The 17,072-nt window shown below is 39.5% G+C and overlaps 1 protein-coding gene across 20 annotated transcripts in view; it reads right to left on the bottom strand.

Moving 5' to 3' along the window:
- The window catches only part of NEB (nebulin), a 218,335-nt gene that overhangs the window by 187,867 nt on the left and 13,396 nt on the right, over positions 1-17,072 (bottom strand). For all 20 annotated transcript variants that reach the window (XM_055572601.1, XM_055572582.1, XM_055572581.1 and 17 more), the window contains exons 10-20: positions 13,800-13,904; positions 10,455-10,559; positions 9,702-9,809; positions 6,457-6,573; positions 4,688-4,792; positions 4,484-4,591; positions 4,282-4,386; positions 3,766-3,864; positions 2,380-2,484; positions 1,299-1,406; positions 1,100-1,213 (exon numbers count right to left, since the gene is read on the bottom strand). In XM_055572601.1, the coding sequence (XP_055428576.1) occupies positions 1,100-1,213; positions 1,299-1,406; positions 2,380-2,484; positions 3,766-3,864; positions 4,282-4,386; positions 4,484-4,591; positions 4,688-4,792; positions 6,457-6,573; positions 9,702-9,809; positions 10,455-10,559; positions 13,800-13,904 (1,179 nt within the window). The remainder of the gene's footprint in view (positions 1-1,099; positions 1,214-1,298; positions 1,407-2,379; positions 2,485-3,765; positions 3,865-4,281; positions 4,387-4,483; positions 4,592-4,687; positions 4,793-6,456; positions 6,574-9,701; positions 9,810-10,454; positions 10,560-13,799; positions 13,905-17,072) is intronic.

The following is a 17,072-nucleotide window of genomic DNA, read 5'->3' as shown; positions in this document are numbered from 1 at the left end:
TACCGGAATGGAAATTTTTGTATTTCTTCAGCATTTGTTTTCTACAAAGCAGAAAAGCAGAATGAATATGGTAGGGGCTCTTGTCTTATATGATCAAGTCTGCAGTAACCATAAATATGTTTACAGTACTTATCCTAATATTTCTCAGCCAGAAGAAATCACAGCTCACCAATGCTGCTGTCTAAACAACTTTTTATCTTAAAATATTTTTTCCCACTTGAATGTGTTTGAAGGAAAATGATTTTATTAAGCGTTGGTATGAAATATTGTAAAAGGTATAAAGTGGAGTTTGGATACTTAGGCACAGTTGTAGAAAAGTATTCCATTCAGTACTTGATGAAAACACATCTTACAATATCTCTGGAAGCTGGCTTTTATCATTAAAACCTAAATTTTACTTTATAACAGTGATATACGAAATATGACTTTTCTGTGTTATTGAGTGCATCACGTAGTTCTTCACATTCTCTTTTAATTCTTCCATAAGTAAGTCCAAAAAATATCCTCAATAAAGACAGTAATATTTATAAGTGATACAGAATAGGTAGTATTTCTTCTTTGCTATGAATTAGAAAAGCAATTTTTGTAAAAAAATTTTATTTTTAATAAAATATTTTAAGTCTTTAATATGAGATCAGTATTTTATAAAATTCTTAAACTAAAATACTTAAGCTTCACTGAGTTTTCCCTACTTCGTCTGTAGCCTGGTTTTCTCACTTCTTGCCTTTTATTTTTCTGTATATATTTTTGTTAAGTACCAAGAGTTTGGTCATGGCATGGAATGAATAGGTGTTTAGATATACTGAGATACTGAGCTTATTTCCAGAAAAAACAATAAGGAAAATGGTATTGTTAGTGTAATTTACCTCCTAATAAAACTGAAGGCATTAAGGGATTAAAGGAAGCTTTACAATACTCTGGTGTCTCAAAGTACAGAGACATCATAAGAATGAGGAAGTTAATCATTCTTTACAACTGGGTTTTAATGTTTGATTTGTCATCCTGAATCTGAGATTTCATTTAGGCTAATGTCTCATCCAAGCTTACATTAAACAGTAAGTACAGCCACATCTAAAGACAGGTTCACAAAAGCACTCACATCACTCTGGTTTTTGGCCGTCTTCAAAGAGTGCAGCATCTTGGGGTCATCATTAATACTGAGAGCTCCAATCATCTTCCCTTTGCTTTTCTCATAGTCTTTCTTGTACATCACCTACAAGGACATCATATGAGTCAGATCCCACTCATCAGGAAGCATTGCTGAGGCCTCCCCGCCCAGGTGCCCAGGCCATACTCACATCACTAGCGATCTTGGTGTTGGCTTTGGCTGCCAGCAGGGGAATGGCGTCCACCTTAATGTCAAACTTCTTAGCTTTGGTCTTCTCCCAGTCATGTTTATAAATATTCTGGATAGAAAAATTGCAGCACAGGAGTAGGCAAAAGTGATATGCATGTTATCATACTTTATAGACTAAAGGGTAACCGAATACCCAATGGTTTGTCTCAATATAAAATAGACCATTTTCATTGTTTAAGAAATTTTAGATAATTTATTTTAGATAATTCTTAAGATGAATCTTCCTATTTTCCAAGATTAAGCTTCTCTACTCACCATGAGAATATTATATTAACTTCATTCTAGTTATCATACTAATAGTTGATTCCTAACACCGAAGATTTTACAGAGTAGCACAAATAATCTACAGTTAACTTACTTAGTATTATATAAAGGCACCATTTTCATTTGCTCTCAAAGTTCTCTGAAAAGGTTATTTTACAAATCATTATAATATTCACTGATGCTAGATAATTTTAGTACTTATTTATAGAATTGTTGAAAAAATTGAAATCCTCATGGGTAACTTGACTTTTCTATAAAATTAAGTTTGGAAATGAAAAATAGCAATGGATACCTGCCCTTATGACTTCTGAATACCCTATATCTTTGTCAGTGCAAGTTCTCTTACATGTAGAAATAAGTATTGTTTGTGAGATATAAGGGAAATTATAGGCTTGAGAAATAAATGAAATCAAACTATATCTTAAATATCAGATCCTGAAAGAAAATTATAGTATAATATAAAATAATACATGGCTAAAAGAACTAACATTAAGATCTGAGATTAAACATACATGAACAGTGACATTTTGAGGGTTGCCTAGAACATATTAAGATTGTCTCATTGTGTGAAGCTACTTACAAGATTGCTACACACATTTTATAAAGGGGAATTCAGAGTTACCCTCAGAGAGGGAACACAATATAAATGTTAACCCTTCTTCCCATCTTTATTACTGAGATGTTTATTCAATGAGGCAGCTCAAAAGTAAAAGCATAGTTGTCAGTCAAACAGAAGGCATAGTGCATGAGAAACTCACATCACTCAGGTTATAGGCGTTGACTTTGTGCTGGATAAAGGCAGGCGTATCTGGAGGTATATGACACTTGAACTTTTCGTTTTCATGTTTTGCTTTGTAATTTAGCTGAGGAGGGGAAGGGAAAGAATGAGCAAATTAGTCCTCTACTCAGAAGAATTGTTACAAAATACAAAGGAAAAAATCATGTGGAATACATTTCATAAAATGTAAAATACATTTTGTTAAATAAGAACTGACAGAGCTGTCATGATCAAGAGAGAAATCCAGAGTGAGGGCAGGCCACCTTTCTTATCAGCACCTGTGTGGAGGATCGCTGATGCTCGAATCACATCTGGCACCATGGCAGGACCCTAACGGAAGGAGGTGGCCGCTTTTCATAGACACAAGCTTCCCTCCTTAAATATCACAGTTGGTCCTGTAGATTCTGAGAGTATCAGCCTTTCCTCCTCAGCTGTCATTGCTTATGCACTGGAGAATATTTTCTAACAAGTCTGATTATGTCCCCTCACATGCATGATGGTTTGTGGATACTCTAACTGAAGCTTTCATTTCTGGCCATAAATCTACTCAAGTTATTTTTATTTTCATATTTTTTTTTAGTTCAACATAAATTTGAAAATTCACACTTAAAATTCATATGATAAAACATATCTCAAAGACTCCATTTCCCAAAAATAAACTTGCACGAGAGAAATCCCATGTACTCAATACCTGCTCTGGGCCAGGATGCATACCATGCACATATTTCTTTTCATTTCATCTTCAAAACAAGCGTTTATTATCAAAGGAAACTGTGAGGGATGGAGAGGTTCAACAGCTTGCCTAGACCCCCAGGTCATAAAAGACAGCTAAAATTTGAATCCGGTTTTCCCTGGTGGCTCAGACAGTAAAGAATCTGCCTGCAATGCAGGAGACCTGGGTTCAATCCCTGGGTTGGGAAGATGCCCTGGAGAAGGGAATGGCAACCCACTCCAGTATTCTTGCCTGGAGAATTCCATGGACAGAGGAGCCTGGCAGGCTACAGTCCATGTAGTTGCAAAGAGTAGGACACAACTAATCGACTAACACTTTCACTTTCACTGGTGTCTGACCCCCAAATTCAAGTGCTCTCCAGTGCGTTAAGCTACATTTAGTTTCTCTTCTACAACTCTTATTATAATTGTTATCCACCCAAGAAGATGCAAGGTAACTAAGTATTTTCAGATCAGATCAAATCATTTTAGGTGATTACAAATGTATACAAGTTAAACTCGTTAAAACTTACATAGTCTTTTTAAAATAAACATGACAAGGATAAAAACCCTTCTTTATAAATGGATTTTAAGTACAGAGCTATGATATATCATCCCTCAAAACTGGATTTCTTGGATATTTAAGAGAACTTACATCACTCAGCTGCTTGGAATTGACTTGGGCTTGCATCAGAACAGGAGAGTCAGTAACTTGAGTGAATTTTGTCTTATCTGGATGGACTTTGTAGGTGTGCTGTGGGAGAAAAGAAATCAGGTTTAGTGTAGTATCACTTGTCAAAATCTGACCTGGCCTAGAGGCCAAGCTGGCATATTCCCATCCCCCGAAAGAAAAGAAACTTGTAGGAAATAAAACACATTATTTTCTAATTAGACTGTAGTTCTTTTTTTGAGGGATGCTCTTACATATATATAGGAAACTGTCCCATGTCTTCAGATTCCTGATTACTTTTCTTTGGGAAAATGAGCTAGATTTAACACTTGAGTCGTATGGGTGACCACAGGGAAAATAGTGTATCTATTAAAAAATAAATTGTGTTTCTTACAGTCTCCTGCTTACATTTGTTTGCAGAAGTGTCAAATTTGTAAAAACATCTTGACCACTAGATACTGTGGAGATTGGTAATGCTCATAGTATATACCACAGACTTACATCTTTACATTGATCTAGTTTTTTGATCGCTTCATATTCTTGAGTTATGGTCTGGGGGAAGAAGCCTTTGCCTCTGTCCTCTTCATATTCTGCCTTGTAGTTTTTCTACAAGAAAAAGAAATCGGACATAAGGATGCAACCACTCTACTCATGCCCTGAAAATGTGCTATTTGGAAAGTCAAACAACTGCCTTAGAACGTACATCACTGTTCTGAGCTGAGACTTTCATGCAGTGTGTATGATACGGATCCTCGTAGCTGCCTACATAATGTCCCAAAATATTCTTTAAGTAGTAATCTTTATACTTAGTCTGAAAGACAAAACATATATCATTTGTTTATTGGCAAAATGATGGGTCTTCGCTTTCACAGAGGGAATGACTGGGTTGGGGGTAGGGGGGTCTTACATCACTACTGAAGTTGTGCAGAACTGTATCAAGCTTAAATTTGGGTGTCTCACAGTAATTTATGCTCTTTGCCTTCGTCTTTTCATAGTTTTCCTTGTATAGTTTCTGTTAAAGGAAAGAAAAAAATCAATTAAAGTAGGTTCCTATCACCCCCATGCTGATGATTATTGCACTTGTATTTTCCAACACTAAACAAAGGAAGAAGAAAAAAGATTTTACCTGTCAACTGTCTTAAAACTAACAATCACACCTTGGGGTGTCGTGAATGATTTAAACCTTTTCTATTAGCAATTATTACAAAGCCTAAATATTTAATATTCTCCAAAAAATTAAGAAACCAATATATTGCCTCAGACAAAACCCTTAGTTGCAGAGGTGCTTGAGTATTTCTGACTTACTGCCTTTTCTACCTGTCAACTGACATACTCTTTCTTCACTAATGATGCCCTGAGAAACAGGAACATTCTTAGTGACAGTAAATTTTTCATTTTTTAAAAAACAAACCTTCATGGGAAAAGCCTAGAACACAGGGAAGTATATACTCTTCCTCCTTCTACCAAGGAAAAATTCCTTATTATATGAACAGACTGTATATCTTAAAAATAAGGTATATACAGTCTACCAACCCTTCTCCTCTTCTAGACTTATCTTCAGCTCTAACCATTACTGGATTCTACAGTGCCCAACTGATAAAGCAGATCATTGTCATTTTAACTTTTTATTTTATCTTGGACTATAGCTGATTAACAATGTTGTGATAATTTCAGGTGGACAGTAAAGGGAATCAGTCATACATACACATACTGGGGCTGTTCATTTTTAATATTTTTATATTGTTGTCTTTTTCAACAAAATGGATTTGAACTTGGGTTTTTATGTTCAATAAAGATGACCTTCATTCAGGAAACAGTGCTTTGCACTGATTTCCTAGTAGAGCTATTTGAACAGATTCATTTCTGTCATCTCACCTGCTACATCACTCACCCCACCTCCTCAGTCACATGTATACATATCTACGGTGCTGATTTAACTCAAGGGACAAAGATAACTAACCCACACATAATCTCAAATACTGGGAAACTTAACACTATGTAATCAAAAGGGAAAAACTCAACTGACAGTATGTTCAGTCTTTTTATATACATAATCAAAGTGGCCTTGAGCTGTGCATCTTCTAATGCCAGGCCAGTTCTCACTTATCTAGTGTATTTGAAAAGCAGTGGATTAGACAAGCTCTTAATATTCCACTATTAGAAATTCTTGTGAAGACTTTGCAGTTTTGCTCTCTGCAAATGATGGTTTCTGGAGTCAAAACCTGAGTAAAAAGTGGTGGAGGTTAGGGAGAGAAGTTGTGAAATTCAGGACATTTCCCTTCTCTCCAGCAGCAGGCTTGAAGAGCACAAGGGTAGGGCACCAAGCGGCTCCAGCTCCTAGTCTTCCCCTTTCAGTCTCCTTCTGCTGCCATCAGAATCACAACAAAACTTCTACAATGTACTCTTTGCCCACACAAAGGCACAGCCTCCTGGAGTTTCAAGGAAATGAGGATTTCCCTGCCCACTGAACTAGTCCACAGGCTCCCCAAATTGACACATACCATACTCAGAGACACTAGTGCCTTCCTGTTAGACAGCTCCAGGGAAACTGCTACCCCATAACCTTCAAGTATTTGCAAAGTTCTATTTGCATGTAGTCATTATAGAAGGAGAAAAATTTCATCCCTCTTGCAGCTCAGGTTAAAAAAAACCCACTTTTGACAAGAATATACTTACATCACTCAGGGCTTCTCCTGCCGCCTTCAGCTGCCTGAGCAGTGGGTTTTCTGAAGCAGGAAGTACATTATAATCTGCTTTTCCTTTTTTCTTTTCATAGTCTTGTTTGTATTTTACCTGTGGGAGTGAAATAAAGTGATAAAGTAATTCTCTATGTTACTTTTGTTCTCCTTCTCTTTTACACATATTATGACATTGCTCCAGGAATCAATTTTCTCTTCAGAAAACTGGCAGCTTGACATTTTGTAAACAAAATATTCATAGTAATTCATAACAGCAGTGGAGAAACTGCCTACATTTTCAGGATATCTTTTCTTCCCATCATTTATTCATTCAAAAGTATCCATAGGGCATTGATTATACACCTGGTCCTGGGACAGATTCAAGAAACAGTAACACATGTTCCCTACCCTCAGAGAGGGAGGGAGGAAGGGAGGAGGGGAGGAGGGGAGGGGGGTGAGGGAGAGAGGGAGGTGGGGGTGGGGGGGAGAGAGAGAGAGGGAGGGAGGTAGGGAGAAATAATAGAAGAAAGATATACATCATAATGATGACAGTGCATCATGTCCTGGATACCTGCTGCTCCAGAACCTTCATTCAGCTCTTAACCTCCAGCTGCCTATCTGCCAACACATGTTTAAAGAAAAAGCTAGAAGCATCATCAATCTAACCTTCTATGCCTCATCTGTGACTATATGTGTGAGCACATGTATATTTAATGTAGGCATGGGAGGAGGAGGAAGGGGTAGGGGCTAGATATATGGTGACAGCCTCATCTTTTCCTCTGCCCTCCCTACTTTTCACTTTTAATTCCAGCTCCAACAGAAGCTTTAAGTAAGGGCACAAAAGCCCCCCTCAGGAGCATGTCCAAAGGGAAGAAGAAGAAAAAAAGAAACAGATCCTAACCTTGACCATGAGCACCAGTGCCATTTATTTCTTCAAGCAAAATAATTTTAGAATATAGACATGTTCTGGAAATCCTAGATAATCTGCCAACATTTAAGAACCTCAGAAAACAATTGGCTCAGTCTCCAAATGTGGGAGATACACAACCGAAACACAGATGTTCCACCCCTACAGCCCACATGGGGGACTCACAGAGGTTGTTCATCAGAAGTGGAGGATGTAGACAACCTCTTATAGAATTATCTATTTCCATGACCAATGGATGGAGAAGGCAATGGCACCCCACTCCAGTACTCTTGCCTGGAAAATCCAATGGACGGAGGAGCCTGGTAGGCTGCAGTTCATGGGGTCGCTGAGGGTCGGACACGACTGAGCGACTTCACTTTCACTTTTCACTTTCATGCATTGGAGAAGGAAATGGCAACCCACTCCAGTGTTCTTGCCTGGAGAATCCCAGGGACAGGGGAGCCTGGTGGGCTGCCATCTATGGGGTCGCACAGAGTTGGACACGACTGAAGCGACTTAGCAGCAGCAGCATGACCAATGGAAACAACTAGAAAGGAAATTCCACAGACCTACTATCCCCCTACCTGCATCTGGGATTCACAGCTTCCTCTCCTATTTCAGGGAAAGTCATCCCTTGCTCCTAAGCACCAGGTCCCTGCCCCTTTCTCCTACTCTAGGACAATGCTCCAGCCATTCTCCCTCCCCTCCTCAACATGATCTCATTTTCCCTCTACACTTGATTTTTCTTCTATCAGCCTAGAAACATGGCATTTTTGCCTCTTACCTAAAAAAATTCCCTCTTCACCTACTTATCCATCAGCTACTACCCCTTTCTCTTCTTTTTTCTCAGGAGTCAAGTACATTCATATTATTCTATTTCTCTCTTCTCATTCACTCACAAACCCTTTCTAAACACTCAACCAAAGTGCTCTTATTAAGTTCACCAGACACCATTCAATGATAAACCCACTTGAGAAACATTTGACACAATTACTCCCTCCCTTCCCCTTTCACCAGCTTCCCAAGACATCAATCACTCTTACCTAACTCTGCTTCTACCCCATCTTACTGATGTTTTCACAAGGAAGCACTCCAGAGTCCAATCCTTAGAGTTTTCTCTCTACACTTGCTCCCTTGATGGCCTCCAGTCTTATGACCTTAAATATGATTCATATGCTACTGACGCCCAAATTTATACAAAGTTTCCAGATATCTCCCCTGAAATGGCAGACTCATATAATCAACTGCCTACTTGACATTTACATTTCTCAAAGACATCTCAAAATTTACATGTCTCAAGTTGAGCTCATGTTTCCCCTCCAGTAAGAAATTACCTATCCTTCCACCATCTTTCCTATCTTGACAAAGGGAAACCCTATCCATCTAGTTGCTTAGACCAAAACTTTTCTCTCATATCCCATATTCAACTCCTCAGCAAATCAGGTCAGCTATAATTTCAAAATACTCCTCATCACTTTCCAGGCTACTCTCCTGGTCCAAAACATCACTGTCTTGCACCTGGATCCTGAAATAGTCTCCTAAGTGACATGATCTTCCTACTTTCACTCCTCCTGCAGAGCCAACGCCAGGCTTATAATCAAATCTGATTGGCTTTGAAGTTATTGCTCTTTCTAGTGCTTTAGAACACCTGTTACTGTTTGATTGCTAAGTTGTGTCCGACACTTTGCAACCCTATGGGGCCCCCTGTAGCCCACCAGCCTCCTCTGTCCATGGATTTCCCAGGAAAGAATACTGGAGTGGGTTGCCATTTCCTCCTCCCTCCAGGGGATATTCCCGACCCAGAGGCTCTTCTCAACCCAGAGATCGAACCCGTATCTCCTTCATTGCAGGCAGATTCTTTACCTGTGAGCCACCAGGGAAGCCCCTTTAGAATGCCTACGAGTAGACTAGTTACCAAAGTCACTCTATAGACTATATGAGCAAATCCACGGATTCATGCGTCTTGTCTGTGACCAGATTTTCAGTAGTTAATAAGAAAATAGAAAAACAATGGTAGTTGCAATTGTGAGAGTGAGTGTCTGTATTCAAAGAATGTTGCCAGTTACCTTTTCTTGAGAAGTTCTTTTGTCTTTTCTACTTCTAGGTATCAAAAGGTCCTTTAGTCTATGAAATGCTGAAGATGGTAGTTTAGTATTGTGAATTCTCCTACATGGCAATTTTTAAAAAAAAAAATTGGTAGCCCTATTGTAATCCTCAAATATTTTCTTATTGTTCCCATAAGAACCTTTTCCCCCCATTATATACAAAAGCAAGAGTTGTAAGAAATTCCCCCACACTGAGACTATATCAAGATCAATGAGAGAATGTCCCCATACCTTGCTAGCTGCCACCCCAGCTTGTTTATTCACTTTGTACTCTGGGGTTTCGGTCTGCATGAAGTAGATCTGGTCTTTCATATGCTCGAAGTCTTCCTGGTATTTTTTCTGTAAGACATGAAATATGCTGGAGAACTGCTGTGGGAACAGTTAGGCAAAAGTCTTATATGGGAGGACAGAGGCCACTTGGAGACATCACCCAAAGCCATGCTCCTCTTAGCTTCTGTGGGTCAGATTACAGTTATAGAATATGGTGCTATCACAAAAGCCATTAGCAGCTTAACAGAAACTTGGAGCAGTTATAATAGGTTGGAAGACAACCTCAAAGAAGGAGCTCTCAAAGGCCAGAGGCAGAGAACTTAAGAAAAAAGAAAAAGAGGTTTTTTATGTTTTCCAGGGAGGGGATCTGGGAAGAGATTAATCAGTTTCATAAATGTACCGCTCGAGTGCCCAGACACAGAACAAAAAGGGCCTCTTTCATCTGTACTCACCATGAAACCATATTGTTCCAATGAAAAATAAGGCAAGAGTAATGGAATCCAATCAAAACAATGCTTTGCAAAAGGAAGGAGAGATGGTGGAATTTCTTTCTAAATAGGGACCCTACACAGGTCTTGCCCCCAGGAAGAGTTGTCTGGATTGAAACGTTCTGGTACCATTTCAGGAGAAGCAAGTGGCTAGACGTCATACAGGAAAGAATCAACCTCTCAACCCAAGGACATCCAGCTTGGATGGACATCCCTTCCTACTTACTGCGCTGATGTTATTAGAGTTCATTCTGGCGGTTGCAACTTCAAAGCAAGGTGTCTCACTCCATTTGCCTTTGACTTTATTTTCATAGTCTTCCTTGTATTTTTGCTAGGATGGAGAAAATAAAGAAAATAAGACAAGCAAAATCTGGAAATTGACAAATAAGGCAGCCAATTAGGTGGTAGTGGTCAGCTTTAAAAAATATCTTGACCAGGCCCTTCCTGGGTGCTTAATAGATGTCTTCAAATCTTCTGGTATAGTGTTACTTATCTCACAAAAAAAGTTGGATGCAGGGGATAGAGGTATCAGTCTCCCCTTTGCTGAGTTTAAGGACTTAGTTCACAGAGAACTCACAGATGGTCCCTGGTGTTTGAGGGAAGAGAGAGTCAGAAGCATTTTCCTTCTGTAATTCATGGTTATTGATATAATAAAATCACTCAACCCCAGATTTTCATGCCCAATGAACTTAGCCATTAATTTCTGAGCTTTACTGAAACTCCTAGTTATCCAGACAGCAGCACTACAACAAAATTTGGCTTGTAGGCCAATGAATAAGACTTACGAAATTTTAATGAGAACTGACAAGCAATAAAAAAATTAAACTGCTATCCCATATTAACTCCCGAACACCACACTACCTGAATCCTATACTGTGAGGCTCCTTGGTGAGAGGAATTATATGTTCATTTTTGTTTATCCTCAAAATCTAACACAAAATGCAGCATGCAGAAGTTACCTCACAAATGTTTGTTTGACTACACTAAATTGAACCTAGTCCATGATTTTTTGACTACTTTGGCTTGAATGTTCTTGAAATGGAATTAATCCAGCCAACCCCAAGTTTGCGACATGAGTCAGAGATGGGTTAGAGCAATTTCCCCACCTTGGCTGATAGAATGTGTCAACAGACATAACCAGTGGGTCTCAAGTTGTTTGCATACCGCCACCATACTCTTCAAAAAAAAAAAAAGAAAGTGGTTTTCTGGTATGCCTTTAAAGAACAAGTACCAAGGGTGAGAGAGATGCAGAGCCAGTGAATTTAAGTTTAAGGAAATCTAGCCCTCTCTCTAATGCCCTATATCCTTTCTTCTCAAAGGTTAACTTTCTAGATCCCAGTTTCTCCTTTCAATTGCAGACCTAGTATCAGCTGGAAATTCCAACCTGATATCTTGTATCTTTCTTATTGTGAGTCTAGAAGGAAGCAGAGAAGCTCAAGGACTTCAAGAAGCTCAGTGATGCTCACAGAACTCCACCTGCAGGAGTCGTAGTGTGCATGGTGGACACAAATAGCCCTGCCTGCCTACACATCTCTACAGAAGGAACTGAGCCAGGAGGAGGTGCTGGCATGCACTTGATGACTCTGGGCAAAGACATAGGTGAGAGAATGGATTCTGAAAGGTATGATAAGGAAGGCTGGTAAACAGAATGGAACAGCAATGTAACAATTCCAGATATGTGTTCATTATGTTAACATATGAACTGGAGGCTATAAGACCTGGTAAGACTGGGGTGAATAATTATCATCATGGTGGATAATCTGATGACCTTCATCCACAGCCCTCCTTCCCTTGGCTAATACTGTTATTCCACAAAGCAACCCAGCCCTAGCAATGCTTTCAAAGTACTCAATAATGTGTCTGCATCCAATCGAATGTTGCAATCCAATAGGCATATATTGCAAGCCATCATGGTAAATTTTCTAGTAGCCATACTTAAAAGTATAAAAAGGGAACAGGTTGGAAATTAATTTTAATGACCAGCAAGGATCTACTTTATAGCACATGGAACTCTGCTTAATGTTATGTGGCAGCCTGAAGGGAGGAAAGTTTGGGGAAGAATGGAAACATGTATATGTATGGTTGAGTCCCTTTGCTGTCCACCTGAAATTGTCATAACATTGTTAATTGGCCATACTCCAATACAAAATAAAATGTTTAATAAAAATATGTTATTTTACTTTATACAATAGATGCCCAATAGTATCAGTTCACAATAATCAATATAAAATAATTAGTGAACTATTTTACATTCCTTTTGTCACATTTCCTCAATAGGCACATGTGACTGGTAGCTACTCTGTTAAGAGTGCAGCTCTAGACTAACCGGCAAGCCTACATTAGCAGAGAGATTGGTTATAGAGGAGTTCAAAATAGATTTTTAAAAATAATTTTTAAGTACTCACTCTGTATACTCAAATGAGGTAGAAGAATGCTGCATTAGTAAGATTTCTTTTAAAATATGCCTTTAATAAAAATGTAAAATAGATTTTTCTTTCTAAATGAATACTTGAAAGCAATTTTTTATTTTTCTTCCAAAAAAGAATTAAGTTGTCCTTCTCTCCAATCTTATTTACAATATCAACACTTTCAAGAGGCCAACTCTTTGTCAATAGTTCACTCTAAAGTTAATTTCTGCTTAGCCCTGTCTGGGCAAAATTTCGGGCTCATGGTATTCCTATCAGTGAAAATTTACTGTACTTACTAGATCTTTTATCCCAAATAGTCCTTGTTCACACCAGTAGGTAATCTACAATACCAGACACTAAAAAATATTGCTGAATAGACTTCATCATCCATAATTTTCTTCCTTCTCCTTTACTAAAGACGTACCTTCCCCCAAAATACTTAAACAAGACAGAAATCTTGAGGTCCAACCAAAACTCAAGCAGAACAAACTAACAGTCAACTCCACAAAGGGCAAAGGAAAGTATTTAAAAGCAGTAGTATCCCAAGAGAAAGTGGCCTGATTTGGGCCAAATTAAAATAGGAATTTAGCATGGATCTATTCATCAGTTGAACATCTGTCTCTCTGCATTCCCTGTCAGGGCTGCATTCCTCAGAGCTAGTTTACCAGACTAAATATAGACAGACTAAGCTGTCTGCCAGGCCTAGGAAATTATGAGGTGCACTGCTCAGGGCTGTCTAACCAAGCTGCCTCTGAGAGATCACTCGTACATTCTTATTTTCTCCAAGTCTGATTCTGAGCATAAAACTCTACAGGGTCTGTGCTGAATTAAAACAATCAGAGTCTTTGTGGAAATTTGCGGTTACTTGGTTACTGTTAGTATTCTTCTCATAAGTCAGAATGTCAAAGGACATCAGGATGTGGATTCTGTTCTCAAAACACACTTTCCCATCTATAAATCACTGAGTCATCCAGCTGACCACGTATTTATTAACATGGTTCCATGGTGTTAATGGATGTGTTGTAGAGTTTTCAGGGACATAGGCAAAAATACTCTTAGTGTTTGTGTTGCGTTTTTAGGTTTATCTTAATTACTTTCTCTGATGGTTGGATTATTTAGTAGAAGTTTTCAAGGGAGACAGTGTCTCAGCCCTATTTACTTACCTTGCTCACTTGATTGGTTACTTTCTTGGCAAATTCTATATCTGGAGGATCTGGCAGAGATGTGAATTGAGTTTGCTGTTCAGCAAGACCTTTTTTGTAGGCAATCTGATAAAATAAAAGACAGGAATGCTCATGAATCTATTTCCCACATTCCATTGACTGGCATTAAAAAAAAAGACTGTTTTGCCCTTTATTTGAAGTCTTACATTTGAGTGTACCATAATTTATCCTTTTGGATGTTAGAGGCCCTTACTCTCAGCTTTACTGGTGATTTCAATTTCTTTGCGTCTTCCTTCTCTAAGACTATTGGCCTCAGTTCCATCCCCTTCCATTCGTCTCCACACCATGATTTACAACTAATATTCTCTTAACCAGCATCCTCAACTCCTTGCTGACAACAGCATTCTCTTGTCTTTACATCACACCTGCTCACAAACTCTCCACGCTCTGGATCAAGTCAACCACACACCTCGGCTATCCTTAATATCCAGGATACTGAGTGCTGCTGAGGAAAATCACACAACTCTATGGATTCTGTCAGGATAACACCATGCGGCTGCTGCTTAGTTGCTCAATCGTGTCTGACTCTTTGCGACCCCATGGACCACAGCCCGCCAGGCTCCTCTGTCCATGGGGATTCTCCAGGCAAGAATACTAGAGTGGGTTGCCATGCCATCCATCAGATAAGCAGGGTTAAAAAGGACACCAGAAGAAGGTGCAGAGGTGGGAGAGACAGCCTCTTGAATCCAAACCATTAGCTTGAAACTTCTGTGTCCGCTCCATGGTGTGTCCTGTGAACAGCAACTTGCTTGGCGCTCCGTGCCAAGTACTCTACATTTACAGCACCCAATTGCCACTTTGCCTTTACTGAAGCTTGAACATCCCATTTTGTGCCTCTGGTCAGTCGCTGCTCCCAGTGGCTCATCTAAAACCCCAACAGCCTCCAACCAACTCCATACTCCTCTCAGCTTCCTGTTTCATAAAGACAGGCTGTACACTTCTGTCTTTCCTCATCCCTGCTTCTTTCACCGGCTGCATGGTTTGGAGGGAACACCCCTGGCAGAGCTCAAGTCCTGCACTCAGGGTACTGCTCCCTTTGATAGCCCTGAATTTTCCCTCTCTCAGTTACCCTTTTTTTGGTTACAGCTTCAACAGCTCTCTTACCACGTCTATTCATTATGCATCCCTTTGGCTCCTGCTCTTTTTTTTTTTTTCCCTTCACTACTGACTCCTCTTTTTCTTCCACCAGTCTTGACCCCTACTTCCAACAATAAGAACTATTCACTGATCCCCAGACACATGAAGTCCTTTCACTGAACCTCAGACATGCTGTTCCCTTTCCCTGGAAGCCCCAACTCCACCCTCTCCCCATCTGCCTGCCAACTGCTACTCATTCTCCACATCCCAAGACAGGCACAATTTCCCCTCTTGAGTCTTTGTCTTGATGACCTTCTCCTGGGATCTCACTCCACTACCCTTACCTCCTTAAAAAAAAAAAAAAATCAGATGACAAATCAGATGACACTGTACCTGGTTGTTTACATGTCTGTCCCTCCTTGGACAGTGAGCTCTGCCACGGCAGAAAACACACCTCTCATTTGGGAACCCTGTTCCCTGCCTAGTACCTGACTGGAGCAAGGGTTCAATAATTGATTTCTGAGTGTGTGTTTTACACACTGAGGCCATCGGGGGAGGTTTGAAAAGGAGAATTCTCCTCCCAATTCTTCTACTACTCAGCCGTGAGACTTCTATAAGTGATTTCTCCTTCCATGTGGCTGTATCTTTTTTTATAAAGAGGTCGTTTATTTCCAAAGTCACAATCATCTTCTTCATACCTTAAGCAAGTCTGTGTGTGCTTAGTCACTAAGTTGTGTCCAACTCTTTGAGACCCCATGGGCTGTAGCCTGCCAGGCTCCTCTGTCCATGAGATTCTTTTAGGCAAGAATACTGGAATGGGTTGCCAATTCCTTCTCCAGGGGTCCTTCATGGCCCAGGGATGAAACCCGTGTCTCCTGCATAGCAGGCGAATTCTTTACCCATTGAGCCATAATCTAACTATATCTTATTCTAATAATATCTACCTAATGCCTATTAGAAATGCTTTCACAAATTAAATCAATTGGGGCACAAAAGACAGATTTTAAAGTGTATTTGTATTATTAATATATCCATGGCTTACTTTCTTTTAAATAAGGGAAGACTTACTTTAGGCATAGGGCAACCTGTATTTTCTGTGACTGGCTAAGCCCTTAAGGAGAAAGCAACATTCTACTAGGAGGAATACTTATTAAGTATGACAGGCTGTCAAGAGTTTTCTGAGAATTCAGATCTAGAAGTCCTAGTTTCTCAAGAACCTTTGCTCAGAATTCTGTCTAGTTAGAATTCGGTACTCTGGATCAACTTGGTTTTTGCAAAGTATTTTGTCGCTACTTAGTTGGGTTAGGAGGGACAAAAGGAGAGGGAGTCTCTGAAACCAAACCCTTAGCTCAAAATCCACAAGCTTAGCCAGTGGCATGTTCGGTGGACAACAGCTTGCTTGGGGCTCTGTGCCTACTAATTGTAGATGTCCGTGGTGCTGCCAGCAGTATTAATAGGCTGGTAACCTAATGCTTGGTCTAGCACAGAAATAAAAGCCGTAAGTCAACTGCCAAGTCTTTCTGAGGCAAGAAAAAGAAGACTCTACTTCATTATTATATGTCCCTCTTTATTATGTCTTTTATTGAGATATATAAAAAAAAAATGCAGTCAACTCTGATTGTTCAAAGTCCATAGCACTAGAGTGGCATGGAGGTGACCCTTCATCTCTCCTTTTTATGGGTAAGAGGAGACATCTGGTGATTAAATGCCTTCTTGGAAACCTCTCCCTAGGTTTACATGACATAGTATTTCCAGGTTCCCCTTCAACTTCTCTGGTCATTGGTTCTGTCTTCTCCTGGCCCCTACCCAGGTGTCCTAAGAGTAGGTATCCTCCAGAACTCTGCCCTTGGCCATCCGCCGTCTGCCTCCTTCATATATTCTCATGTCTGAAGTTGTCACATTTTAAAAATTATTTGACCTCAAATATTAATCTCTTGTACTGATCTCACACCTGTGCAAATGCCTTGACCTGAATGTTTCTTCCATTATATCAACTCTATTTCTCTTTTCACTAAAGCATTGTTACCACCTGTACCCCTGTTCACCTAGACTACCAGGACTTTGTCACAAACTCATGGATATTTCCTTTCTCACCTTTGTCTCCAATATCTAAATGTCATTAACACTTTAAAATAT

This window comes from Bubalus kerabau, chromosome 3 (genome assembly GCF_029407905.1).
Source record: "Bubalus kerabau isolate K-KA32 ecotype Philippines breed swamp buffalo chromosome 3, PCC_UOA_SB_1v2, whole genome shotgun sequence".
NCBI lineage: Eukaryota > Metazoa > Chordata > Mammalia > Artiodactyla > Bovidae > Bubalus > Bubalus kerabau.
The sequence above is the reverse complement of the archived record's forward strand: the minus strand, read 5'-3'. Positions and strand labels throughout refer to the sequence as shown.